At 35.7% G+C, this 13499-nt stretch overlaps 1 protein-coding gene across 1 annotated transcript in view; it reads left to right on the top strand.

The window, feature by feature from the left end:
- Positions 1-13499, top strand: part of STK3 (serine/threonine kinase 3) — a 189566-nt gene that overhangs the window by 128207 nt on the left and 47860 nt on the right. Inside the window, exon 10 of the mRNA XM_005879323.2 lies at positions 5980-6155. Within this exon, the coding sequence (XP_005879385.1) occupies positions 5980-6155 (176 nt within the window). The remainder of the gene's footprint in view (positions 1-5979; positions 6156-13499) is intronic.

Genomic DNA, 13499 nt, shown 5'->3' with positions numbered 1-13499 from the left:
CACCAGCCTGGCCAAGGGACCCCACTCATGCACAAATTTGTGCACTGGGCCTCTAGTGTAATAATAATTAAACTATTATATAACAGTGGAGTTCAAGTTTCAGATTGGGATATTCCTGTAGCAAAACTGAAGATTGCTGCTCCTACCCATTCCTGCATCCTCCACTTGGGAGTAAAAATTTTTCAATTGGGGATTAATTTAGCTATCTGTACCAGAAAATCCAAATAACAGTGGTTAAACAAATTTCTCATTTAACAAGAAATCCAACAGTAGAGTGTCCTGCATTGGTAGAGTGATTTCATAATGTCAGAAATCCTTTTTTTCACATCATCTTTAGGGCATTATTCTCATTGTTGTCCTGATTGCAGAATAACTGCCAGATGTTCAGCCATTAAATCTGCATTCCAGGCAAGAGGAAAGAGCAAGAAGAAATGGCTGGTACCTATGTCAAGAAAATAGAGCTTCCCTGGAAACCCTCATCTCATAGGCCCCAATCCTGATACAGGGCCACTCCTCCCTACAAGAGAAACACCTTGTCACCTCAAGGGAGGGAGGGCCTGTTGAGGATATGTAGGCTTTTACTTTGAGACACTAGGACACTAATGGTGGCTCGTATGCCCTGGGCAGCTCCTGATGGGGAGGGTTGGGAGCAGCACAGGACTGTTGGGGGTGCAAGAGTAGATTCCTGGGATAAAATTCCTTAGCAACTTACTTTTCGCTTTAGTCAGTCCAGGGATTGGTTTGCCTCTTCCCTTTCTGTTGCCACTACTTACTTCCGATTGGACTTTTGTATCTCTGACTCATTGCAGAGAAGAATACTATTTTCAGTCTTTTCCTTACTCTCCCTGTCTCTCAAGAAAGTACCTACTCAGCCCGTCTTACTTTTTGTTGTAAGGATTTTTATAAAATATTAAAGCTTTTCCCCATTTTATTCTCTGTAGTGGAAAAGTAACTTTTGAGATTTTATTTCTTTCCTTCTCCTTTTCTGTGCATGCTGCTGCTCTTGAAATATAAGCCATATTAGAGTTGCTGCTCTATAAGTGTTAGTTTCCAGTAGGAAAACATTCGTCTTCCATTTTCTCAGATACAGGGTCTGAATTAAGTCATTGGTAAATCAAAAGACCCCTGTTTCATTATAGCACCAGGGTTATTAGTAAAGATTCGGGGTGAAGCATTCCCTATCCCCTGGCTGAGGAGAAAACAGAGAAGACTATAAATGGAGTCTGCAGTGCTGACTGGAGGGGGAGGTCATAAGAGTAGTGCAGGCCTGGCCGGGTAAGGGGGTGGGGGAGGAAGACTTGGGAAGGGGCAGTGGTCAAGGGACTGCTGTTTTCTTCAATGGAGTAGTTTTGCCAAAATGTGCTTTTGGTTATTTTGTTTTTACCAAAGCACCTACATAAGCTAAATTTATTTTTTAAAGAATACTATATAGAAATTTGCTTCAATAAAACATTTTCTGTACTTTTGTCAAATGCAGTTGATAATGGTGAAATTTATGGGTTTCTTTCACAAGAGTTATTTCCCAAAGAAACCTTTTATACTCTCCTCTCTGGTTTTGAGTTTACTATATAAACATTGATAACCCTTGTTGTTCTAAATGTTAAAATTTTTAATTACTTTTTAAAATATATTTTTATTGATTTCAAAGAGGAAGGGAGAGGGAGGAGAGAGAGATAGAAACATCAATGATGAGAGAGAATCATTGATCAGCTGCCTCCTGCATGCCCCCTACTGGGGAGTGAGCCCACAACCCAGGCATGTGCCCTTGACCGGAATTGAACCCAGGACCCTTCAGTCTGCAGGCTGACACTCTATCCACTGAGCCAAACCAGCTAGGGCAATGTTAAAATTTTTAGATTTCTTTATACATGTGACCCATCTTAAGACTAGCTGATTAAAATAAGAACTTACAACCCAAATAAATATGCAATTTTATTACAAAATTACTCTTTAAAAAAAGAATAATGAGCAAAGGCTTCCTTTAAGGGATTATCTCCCCCCTCTCTCTCCATGATTTGATTTACTCAGTTATTTTATAGAAAATCTATTGAGCTACACTTATAATATTTTATTACTTATTTTCATTAAAAGGTCAGAGGTGGAGACTAATTGAGGTTAAATTCCTGGACTCTGTTATGGAATAAAAGGTTGCTATAAGAACTAAATTTAAATTCTGAAGATAAAAATCTCTTGTAATGATGAAGCCCAGAGACATATCAAGGGTTCTTAAAATCTGTTGAAAATGTTAATGGAATGTATGTGTCCAGTCCAAATGTCAGTAATGTAACCTTGTCAAATTAATCAGTTCCTTTTTTTTAAAAAGCAATAGGAGATTTTAGGGAAGAAAGTTAAAGATAAAAGACCAGAAACACAAAATCTTTATATAATATTTATTGACCATTAAAATATTATACTTTCTCTCCTATATATTGCATTCTTTTGTAACATTACTAGTAAAGTCTGGACTGACAGGGAATCTAAAGGCAGCATTGGCTGATATCTTGTTAAACTCCCTAAGGAGTTCTTTTTTCACGAGTTTTATATGCATGGGATATGAGAGTGTTCTGAGTTCTGAAGGTTTACTACAAATATTGGTGTTCCATTCTATCCTAATTTTGATGGAATGTATCTTTTCAGAGGGTATCATTTGGGTCCCAGATGTTTTGTCATACTTAATGTTTAAGTCTTCTAAAGCCTGAACAGCTCTAATTGAAGAATGAGTCTTCAGTTGTAGTTTTGTTTTTTTGCTGTTTTTTTCACTAATACATGCATATTCTAAATGTCAGGTTTCTTCTGACTCTACTGAGACAGATCATTCTAAAATTTTGGTAGTTATATGATTTTTAAAATTTATTATGCCAATACACAGTTGCTAGTAATGAAATACTAGTAGCCTCCATTAATTCAAAAGTAATGATGTTGAGGCTATTCAGGCTCTTTTTAGTTCCATATAAATTTTTGGAGTATTTGTTCTAGGTCTTGTGTAGGGATTGTGTAGCAATCGTGAGAAAACATAACAAAGAAGGAGGGATCACAATTCCAGATATCAAATTATACTACAAAGCCATTGTAATAAAAATAAAAGCCTGGTACTGGCACAAGGATAGATATATAGATCAATGGAACAGGACAGAGAATCCAGAAGTCAACCCAAGCCATTACACTCAATTAACATTTGACAAAGGAGGCAAGAACATTCAATGGAGTAAAGATAGTTGCTTCAATAAATGGTGTTGGGAAATCAGACAGATACATGCAAAAAAATAATAATAAAACTAGACCACCAACTTACACCCTACACAAGAATAAAGTCAAAATGGATAAAAGACTTAAGTGTAAAACCATAAAAATCCTAGAAGAAACCACAGGCACCAAAATCTCAGACATCTCTCATAGCAATATATTTGCCGTTACATCTCCGAGGGCAAGGGAAACAAAGGAGAAAATAAAGTAAAAAGCTCTGCACAGCAAAAGAAAAGGGAGCCCACTGTATGGGAGGACATATTTGTCAGTGATACATGTGATAAGGGGTTGATTTCCTAAATATATAAGGAACTCATACAACTTAACAAAAGGAAGACAAATAATCTATTTAAAAATGGGCAAAGGACCTAAATAGACACTTTTCCAAAGAGGACATACAGCCAAGAGACATATCAAAGTCACTAATCATCAGAGAGATGCAAATTGAAACTAGAGTGAGGTGTCACCTCACACCTGTCAGAATGGCTACCATCAACAAATCAACAAATGACAAGTGCTGGCGAGGATGTGGAGAAAAGACAACCCTAGTATATTGTTGGTGGGAATGCAGACTGGTGCAGCCATTATGGAAAACAGTTTGGAGTTTCCTCAAAAAATTTAAGAATGGAACTGCCATTTACCTAGTGATCCACTTCTAGGAATATATCCTAAGAATCTCGAAACACCAATCAGAAAGAATCTATGTACCCCTATGTCCATAGCAACACAATTGACAATAGCTAAGATCTGGAAACAGCCCAAGTGCCCATCAGTAGATGAGTGGATAAAAAGCTGTGTTATATTTACACACTGGAATACTATACAGCTGTAAAAAAAAAAAAAGGATCTTATTAGCCTCTCCTCATGGCCATTGATGTTGAACAGCTGTGTGTAGTAAGAACTACTCCCTCTTTTATTTTAATTTAAAGAATTCCAGACTTGCTGATTCACCACTTAGAGCAGGTATCAATTCAGTTTCATTCCATATTTCTAAAGAATAAACATAAAGATTTTTTAGCATTGTGTTCTTTTGAACAAAATTACTTTAAAAGCCAACAGTGTTAGTTGTCATACCAGTAACTAGTTTTAAGTTGCATTAGTACTATTGCAAATGCATTCTAGATGGGAGAGATCATTATTAGCAATATTACATCTGATGTTAGAAGACCATGGAGAGTCTGCAATGTCAATATAGGCAAGTAAGATGATGATGAATCTAAAAAACATGTCATATGAAAGGAACTAGGGATGTTTCACCTGAAAAACAGACAAGCAAGACAGGAGCCATTACCTGCATTTTCAGATATTTGATGTACTTGTATATAAAAGAGGAATTTACTTGGAACATGAGTGTAAATTATAGAAGGACATATTTCAAGTTCACATTTAAAAAAATAGTTTTTGTAACTTAAAGTTGCCAAACATGCTTCTTTGTGGGGAGGTGTGCTCCCCATGGCAGGAAACGTTTAAGAAGAAGGTAGATAACTTACCCTCAGGAGAACTGTATAGGAAGTGTCTTTGTGGGAGTGTCTGTGACCTTCTTTGGGAACTACAGGGCTTTACGGAATCCGGTTTGAAAACCACTGATCAAGACCATACCAGCTAGATTTAAAAATCTAGTTATTCCAAATGTTTATTTTTCACTCTAACCATTCAGTGTAGAAAATGAGCCATTGAAAGGTTCTAAGCAGAAGGATGACATGGTTTGATTTGCATTTAGAAAGAAAGGTCACTGTGTTATCAGTATGAAACTAAAATTAAAACTGCGTGAATCAGTGAGACCAGCGTGGAGGTTGCTGCAATGACCAAAGCAAGAAATGATTAGAAGCTAAACTAGGAAAGTAGCAATGTTGGCCAGAGAAAAAAAAGGTTAGGTTTAAACAATTGTATTGAGAAGTAGAATTTAAAAGACTCAATGATCAGTGTGGTATGATGGGAAGAAAGGAATCTGGGTTATTTCTCAGCTTAATCACTTTGGGCATTGAGTAAATAAATGTTGACTTGATTAGGTGAGCAGCGAGCTGGGAGTGAAAGACCTTGAATGTAGCTTTAGAACTGGTAAGTGTGTGGTAACTACCTCAGATCCAGTTGTCTATTAGTAAGAGTAAGTAGTGGGCAAGTTGGGTGTAGAACTTAGGAGCCAGATCTGGGCTGGAGAAGTAGAGTTGGGGTTCACAGGTATAATATGACTCGTGAGGCCATGGGAGTCCAGGAGGAGGTGGGATTAGCCAGAAGGACCATGAGGAAGTGAAGAGGTAAAAGAGGAGCCGGGGTAAGTCCTTATTACTTCTAGTAGCTTGTGGTGCACAATGACAATAATAATTCAGGTTTAGCTATTTAAATAAAACAGAGTTTTAAAATGTTCTTTCTCTGACAGATTTCAAATACATCTGCAATGATTTTAAACAAAGTTATGGTTAAGATCTGCCAAAATTCTGAAATGTTTCCACAATCTAAGAATATCATGGATAAAACAAAATTAAAAAAAAAAGATATTGTGGATCTCTGCCTAATCATTGGTTGAACTTTTATTTTAACCAATGGATATGTTTGTTTTTTTTATTCTCATTTTATTTTATTTTACTTTGTACTTCATTAAATTGACTATGTTGGTCTTAAGTATGACCAGTGAAAATCCATTATATTGCTCAGTAAAAAATTATACTTCAATAGAAATCATACTTCTTTAAATGTGAGCACTTATACTCACTCTCTCATGTTATTTGTTTACCTAAGGAAATGCAACTTCACCACAAGTACAAAGACCGTCTTTCATGGACTACTTTGATAAACAGGACTTCAAGAATAAGAGTCATGAAAACTGTAATCAGAACATGCATGAACCCTTCCCTATGTCCAAAAATGTTTTTCCTGATAACTGGAAAGTTCCTCAAGACGGAGACTTCGACTTTGTAAGTACATTTTAATTCTCTCATTTATATTTTCTCCTTCTTTATTTTATTGTCAGATTGCGAACCATAGTATTGCATATGTATAAAATTATATAGACTATAGATTAATATTCAACATATAGTCATAAATGTGAGTAGGGGAATGGTATAGTTGTAGTTTTCTTGTAGAAATGTACTTGCAGAGAAATGTAAATAATTGATTACAGTTAAATAACTCATAGCCCACATTTAGAGAAATATTTAGGACTCTTTAAAATTAAAATGACAACTATTTCAAAAGATGTTTCTAATATTGCAAATATGAGATACTTCTGACAGTAAATTCAGTTTCCAAAACAAGTGATACAACATTTATGACATAGACTTGGAGAAATTTACCTCAACTTTGAAAGTTAACTGAATTCGTTTCTACTTGAGTAAGTGTTAATTCCAGTTGGTTTGTCAGAAATAATAGCCCTATTTTTTTTCTAGTTAGCATATAAACTTCAGTATTAAACTGTGTTCTAACACCTCTTTTATTACATTTTCTCTTTTTTTCTTCTGCCCTTTTCCTTTTTATTTCTTTTAAAGAATGCATATAATACAGACAGTTCTAAAGCAACTATTTCCACATCTTGAGAGAGTAATTTCTCATAATGAGTTTTTTAATGGAGTAGACATCTTTATGGAATAGGTTTTTGCTTTAGCATGTTTTAAGTAGTATGCTACTTTTGGGCATTATTCTGAAATATTTTTTTCCCACATGAAGTAACTACAATCCTTCACAGCTATATTTATAATAAATACATTTATTCATAAGTAAATAAAATTTTAGGTGTATGTATGTCTTTAATTTTTTTAAGTAACTTTAAGCCATTTTACTTAGTCAGCATGCCTCTAAATATTTTTAATGTTGAGAACTTTACTCCTAAATATTGTGATTATTTAAGTTTTTTAAATAATCAGATAATAGAGTTTTAAAATCTGTCCTCAATAAGTTTAGTACTAATTGCTAGCAAATATTAGCAATAGCACAGGTTATCCTGAAAACATTGTGATATTTACTTACTGTCTTTTCAATTTTGAAATTGTAAATTAGAAAAATAAAATCTGTATTTCTGTAGTTTTTGTAAGATTTCATTTTAAGCTACTTTTAAAAAAATTTTAAATTATTTAGAATGCTGATATTCAAGCTTTAAATCATTCATGAACATAATGAATTATGTAGAATATTTAGCATCAAAGAACTCTGTCTTGTCTCAGCTAGAATAAATCTTAATAGCCTCTGGGAAAGAGTATGAAATGAGCTACAAAGTAATAAGTAAATTATCATAGTTAAGAAATATTAAATAAAATTATTTAATTATTTCAATTAGTTTTTCTACTTGTTGGCTTAAAACTACAACTTCTTATTTGCTCACACTTTTGTGGGTAAGCAGTTTGACTAGGTTTAAGTGGTTCTTGTGCTGGTTTCACCTGGGGTGTCACAGTGGCTGCTGTCATCCAGCAGCTTGACTAGAGTGAATGATTGAAAATTACCTCACTCCTGTGTCCGCCAGTTATGCCGACAGTTAGCAAGGCCACATGACCCTATCAGGCAAGTCTAGAGTTCTTAGGTGGCGGTAGTAGCCTGCCAAGAAGGTAACAGCAGAAGTTGTAAGGCCTCTTGAGACCTATACTTAGGATCTGCATAGTGTCCATGTACAATAGCATCAAAACAATGAATACTTAGGGCCCTGGCCAGTGTGGCTCAGTTGGTTGGACATTGTCCCAGGTACCGAAAGGTTGCCGGCTCAGTTCCTGGTCAGGGCACATGCTCAGGTTGTGGGCTTGATCCCCGGTAGGGGGCATGCAGGAGGCAGCCCATCAATGTTTTACTCTCACATCGATGTTTATTTCTCTCTAAAAATCAATAAAAATATTTTTAAAAAATGAATACTTAGGAAAGATCTTAACCAAGGAGGTTCAAGACTTGTACACTGAAAACTACAAAACATTGCTTAAAGAAATTAAAGAAGACACTAAAACATGGAAAGACATCTCATGTTCAAGGGTTGGAAGTCTTAATATTATTAAGATGTGAATATTCTCTAAAGTAATCTATAGATTTAACATAATTTCTATCAAAATCCCACTGACTTTTTTTGCAAAAGTAGAAAAATCCATCCTAAAATTTATATAAAATTTTAAGGGATTAGGAGAGTAAAACAATCTTGAAAAAGAAAAACAAAGTTGGAGGTCTCATACTTCCTAATTCCAAAACTTACTACAAAGCTACAAAACAGTAATTAACAAAAAAAGCTACAGTAATCAAAACACACAGATACATAGACCAATGGAGTAGAATAAAAAGCCCAGAAATAAACATATGTAGTCAAATGATTTTTGACAATAGTACAAGACCATTCAATGGGGAAAAGATAGTCTTGTCAACAAACAATGCTGGGAAAACTGGATATCTTTATGCAAAATAATGAAGTTGGGCTCTTACCTTATACCATATACAAAAATTAATTTAAAATGAATCAAAGATCTAAACATAAGAACTGAAACTATAAAACTCCTAGAAAAAAAATAGGGGAAAAGCTTCATGACATTGGATTTAACAATGATTTCCTGGATATGATACTGAAAGCATAGGCAACAAAAGAAAAAATACATAAATTGGACTATATCAAAATTAAAACTTTTGTATATCAAGGGACACTATCAACAGAGTGAAAAGGCAAGCTATGGAATGGGAGAAAACATTTGCAAATCCTCTATCTGATAAGGAATTAACATCTAGGATATACAGAGTGGGGCAAAAGTAGGTTTACAATTGTTTGTGTGGAAAATAATACAAAAATTAATAAATAATAATACAAGAATAAACTGTGTTTTGTGTACTCACAACCATAAACCTACTTTTGCTCCACCCTGTATAAAGCACTTCTGCAATTCAACAACCAAATAACAACCCAATAAAAAAATTGGATAGCTAATTCTTCAAATAGATATTTCTCCAAAGAAGGTAAACAAATGAAAACATGTTTAATATCACTAACTGTTAGGGAAATGCAAATTAAAACCATGAGATACCACTTGAAACCCATTAAATGGCTGTTATATAAACACACACACACACACACACACACACACACACACACACACAGAAAGAGACAGAGAAAATAACAAGTGTTTGAGGATTTGGAGAAGTTTGAACCCTTCCTTATGTACCGTAGGTGGGAATGTAAAGTGGTTTAGCTATTGTGGTAAACAATATGGCATTCCTTCAAAAAATTAAACAATATTACTATGTGTTCCAGCAATTCTACTTCTGGGCATAAACCAAAAGAAGTGAAAGCAAGGACTCAAACAGATATTTGTACATCCATGTTCATAGCAGCATTATTCACAGTAGCCAAAAGGTGGAAGCAGCCCAAGTGTCCATTAAGGAATTGATAAAAAAATGTGATATATATACTGATGGAATATTATTCAACCTAAAAAGGAAAAATTCTGACACATGCCATAATATGGACAAACCTTGAAGATACTGTGCTAAGTGAAATAGCTAGTCACACAAGGACAAATACTGTGTGACTCCACTTACATGAGATACCTAGAGTATTCAGATTTATAGAGATAGGAAATAGAATGGGAGTGGCTAGGGGCTGGGGCAGAGGAGAGATAGGGAATTATTGTTTAGTGGGTACAGAGTTTTAGCTTTGCAAGATGAAAAAAGTTCCAGGGATGGATGGTTGTGATTGTGACCCAATAGTGTGAATATACTTAACGCCCCTGAACTTGTATGCTTAGAAATGGTTAAAATGGTGAATGCTAACATATATATTTTACCACAATAAAAAAAATAAGAGGGAGAAAAAGAATTTGCATAGTATCTGCCCTGGCCAGTGTACTCAGTGGTTAGACGGTCAGCCTGTGCATGGAAGGGTTCCATTCCCAGTCAAGGGCACATACATGAGTTGCAGGTTTGAACCCCAGCCCCCATCAGGGTGCATTCAGGAGACAGCCTATTGATGTGTCTCTCTCACATCAATGTCCCCCCACCCCACCCCCTACCCTTCCACTCTCTCTAAAAATCAATGGAAAAAATATCCTCAGGTGAGGATTAACAAAACAAAACACAAAAAAATGCATAGTGTCACTTCTGCCGTATTTTGTTAATCAAGATATGTCACAAGACCAGTCAAGATTCAAGATTTTGGAGTCCTTCTACCTGAAAATTCCAAACTTGTTAGAAAACAAACTGATTTAACAAATGTTCTGCCTTCTGCTTTAGATTGTGCTAGGCACTATGGGATATAAACACACATATATAATATTTATTAAATTTAAAAAGGTATTAATTAACTATTAAGTTGTAATCCAGAGCAATAATTCTAATGTCATATGGTTTTGCATAAGAGGGGGGAACTCAATATTAAGGCTGGAGTGGGTTATGAAATTACACTATTGTGAAGGCTTTGTCTAAGCATTGAAAGATAGAAAGCAGGAGGAGGGAATGCTGGCACTACCAACAATGATGCGTATAATAAAAAGCTTAGAGATAGGAAACCACACGTTGTATTGGGTGACAATGACAAAGGGAAGGAAATACAATGGAAAGGCTCAGATGGTGGAGTCCCTGAGCACAAGATAGCAGAGTCTGAATTTTTATTTCATAATAGAAAGCCACGGAAGGTTTTCAAGTTAGAGAGTGACATGATGAACTGTTTTAAGATCTTAATCTTGATGGCAGCAGGATTTGATTGCTAGGAAAAGACTAGAGGTAGGAAAAACCAGTTATGTGAAATAGGCTTACAATAATATACAGATGGTCCCTGACTTAACAATGATTTGACTTATGATTTGCTGCTTTGGGTGATATGAAAATGGTATCTCTTTCTCTCTCTTTGTGCTTCATGTTCAGTAGAAATCATACTTAAAATTTTGAATTTGTCTTTTCCCTGGGCTAGTGATAGGCAGTACGGCACTGTCTCACGATGTGGGGCAGCAGCAGCGAGCCACAGCTCCCAGTCAGACACATGACCACAGGGTAAACAGCTGATATTTTACTCTGCACTATGTGTGTTACCGGGTGTGTTGGATATTGTGCTCTGAACATGTTTAAGATAAGCTAGGCTAAGCTATGGTGTTCGGTAGGTAAGGCGGGTTAAATGCATTTTGACTTGATATTTTCAACTTATGATGGGTTTATTGGGAGGTTACTCCACTGTAAGTTAAGGAGTATCTCTAATAATAAAATGGGGGGGAAAAAGATACAAAAACAGGGGTAGATGTAGGATGCATTAGAAAAGGTTAATCAATGGAAATAGCCAACTTACTAGAGTGCTATTTTGGTTAAGGTGAAGAACTAAGTAACAGGAGGTTAAAGAAAAAAAAGAAAAACATGTCCTCACAGGAGGAAAGAGGCTTCAAAAGATCCTGCGACTGGATTCCACTTTTGTGGGATTATTTTTTTCTGATTTACACAGGGCATGGAGCCTTAAAAGGGAGGGGAGGAGGGACAGAGTGGCTAGAGCAGTTCTTCCCTCTTCATCGTTCACTGCACCTGTCAACTGGAGCCACCAACCCTCCATCACTTTGTGGCAAATGGAAGATGTTTGTGAACAGCTCCTGAGGATAGTGTAAATGGGAATAAGTAAGAGATGAATAAAGGCAGGATTGCCAGGTGAATAAAGAAGTACTAGAAGTAGTAGTGAGTGTGGTAAAAAAACAAAAACAAAAGTGGGTAAGAGGGGCTAAAAGAGAGTAGGGCCAAGTGTAAAGGGGTCAATGGAATACTTTGCTTACAAAGTAAGGGAATGCTCTAAAAGCAAAGACAGATTTCCACTTATGACACCAGCTGGTAATGATAAGAGAAGTCTGGTCTTATTTATTCCATCATACATTAGATATAGGATATTAAAAAAATGACTCATCAAAGTAAACAGTGTGCTAAGGTTTGTGTGTTTATCTTCCCTCTTTATGATGTATCTCAGGGCTCCTTTCCAAAAGAACTGGGCTTCATGTATGTCTATTAAATAGAAGTTGCTTAAAACAGCCCTAAGTTGTTTTGACCATATTTCCAGGATGTAGAAGTCTTATCCTTCTGCACTGAGGAAAATAGGTTTCCAGAAAGAAAAATGAAAGAGAACACTTCATTATCTTTTGTAGTATTCAGAGCAGGTTCCTAAAAGACAGAACTTACTCAGAGGCACCTGCTGGACAGATGTGCGGAGCAGGAAGCATTCTTTATCTTAAAGCCTGTCTGCAACATCATGTGTGTCTTTTCTTTTTAAAAAATATATTTTTATTGACTTTAGAGAGAGAGGAAGGGAGAGGGAGAGAGAGATGTAAATATCAATGATGAAAGAGAACCATGGATCGGCTGCCTCCTGCACGCTCCCTACTGGGGATAGAGCCCGCAACCCGGGCATGTGCCTTTAACCGGAATCGAACCCAGGACCTTTCTGTTCCCAAGCCGACGCTCTATCCACTGAGCCAAACCAGCTAGGGCTGTGTCTTTTCTTTTGCATTGTCTTTTGGATTTTCTGTGAACTGTTGTTTGATATTATGTTCCTGGATGTAATGGGATGACAGGAGAATTAATTTATGTTCACCAATGTGGAGGTATTATAAAGATAGGATAAAATATATTTAGGCTAATTGAACCAATTATTTGAACTTTACTAAAAACTGTTTTGGGTGTGCCTGTGAAGACTTATAAAACAAATGTAAAAGGCAAATCTGTTTATTATAGCACTAGTCTAATGTTTCAGTTTTTGTTAGAATTATTTCCAAACAGCCTTAGCATCCAGATTGTTTAGTGTTAAATAGAAAGAGTGTGTCGATCATGTTTTGCAGAAGTTACAGCATCATTCATAAATAGATATATTTTGGGTAACATAAAGATTTTGGAATAAGAACAAAACTTTAAAAGCCATCTGTTAACCCACTATATTCATTCCAAATTTTTTTTTAAAAGAAAGAAATTGGATTGACAATAAGTACTAGTATAAGAGGAATTAGGTAAATTAACCATTATTTGTTTTTGACTCAAACTAAATTATAAATGAACATTTCTTGATTACTATGATTCTTAAATATTTATTCCATTGGTGATGTTCTTTTGAGCTAAGGGACACAAAAATTTCTCCAGGGCAGGGTTGGATAAAAAGTCTCAATCATTGTGGCAAAAGGAAAAATAGTCCTTTCCTCTCATACTTTTCTAAGTGTTTTAGTCTTACCTCTGATTCCTGGATTGCCAAGTCGGTGTGGTTATAAGGAAACAAAAACAAAACAAACATCAACAAAAAATCTCACTGCTACAAAATGCAGAAAGCAGCAAACCCAGAGAAAGGACCAGCCTTGCTGCTG

The sequence above is a fragment of the Myotis brandtii genome, unplaced genomic scaffold (assembly GCF_000412655.1).
Source record: "Myotis brandtii unplaced genomic scaffold, ASM41265v1 scaffold59, whole genome shotgun sequence".
Taxonomy (NCBI): domain Eukaryota; kingdom Metazoa; phylum Chordata; class Mammalia; order Chiroptera; family Vespertilionidae; genus Myotis; species Myotis brandtii.
The sequence above is the reverse complement of the archived record's forward strand: the minus strand, read 5'-3'. Positions and strand labels throughout refer to the sequence as shown.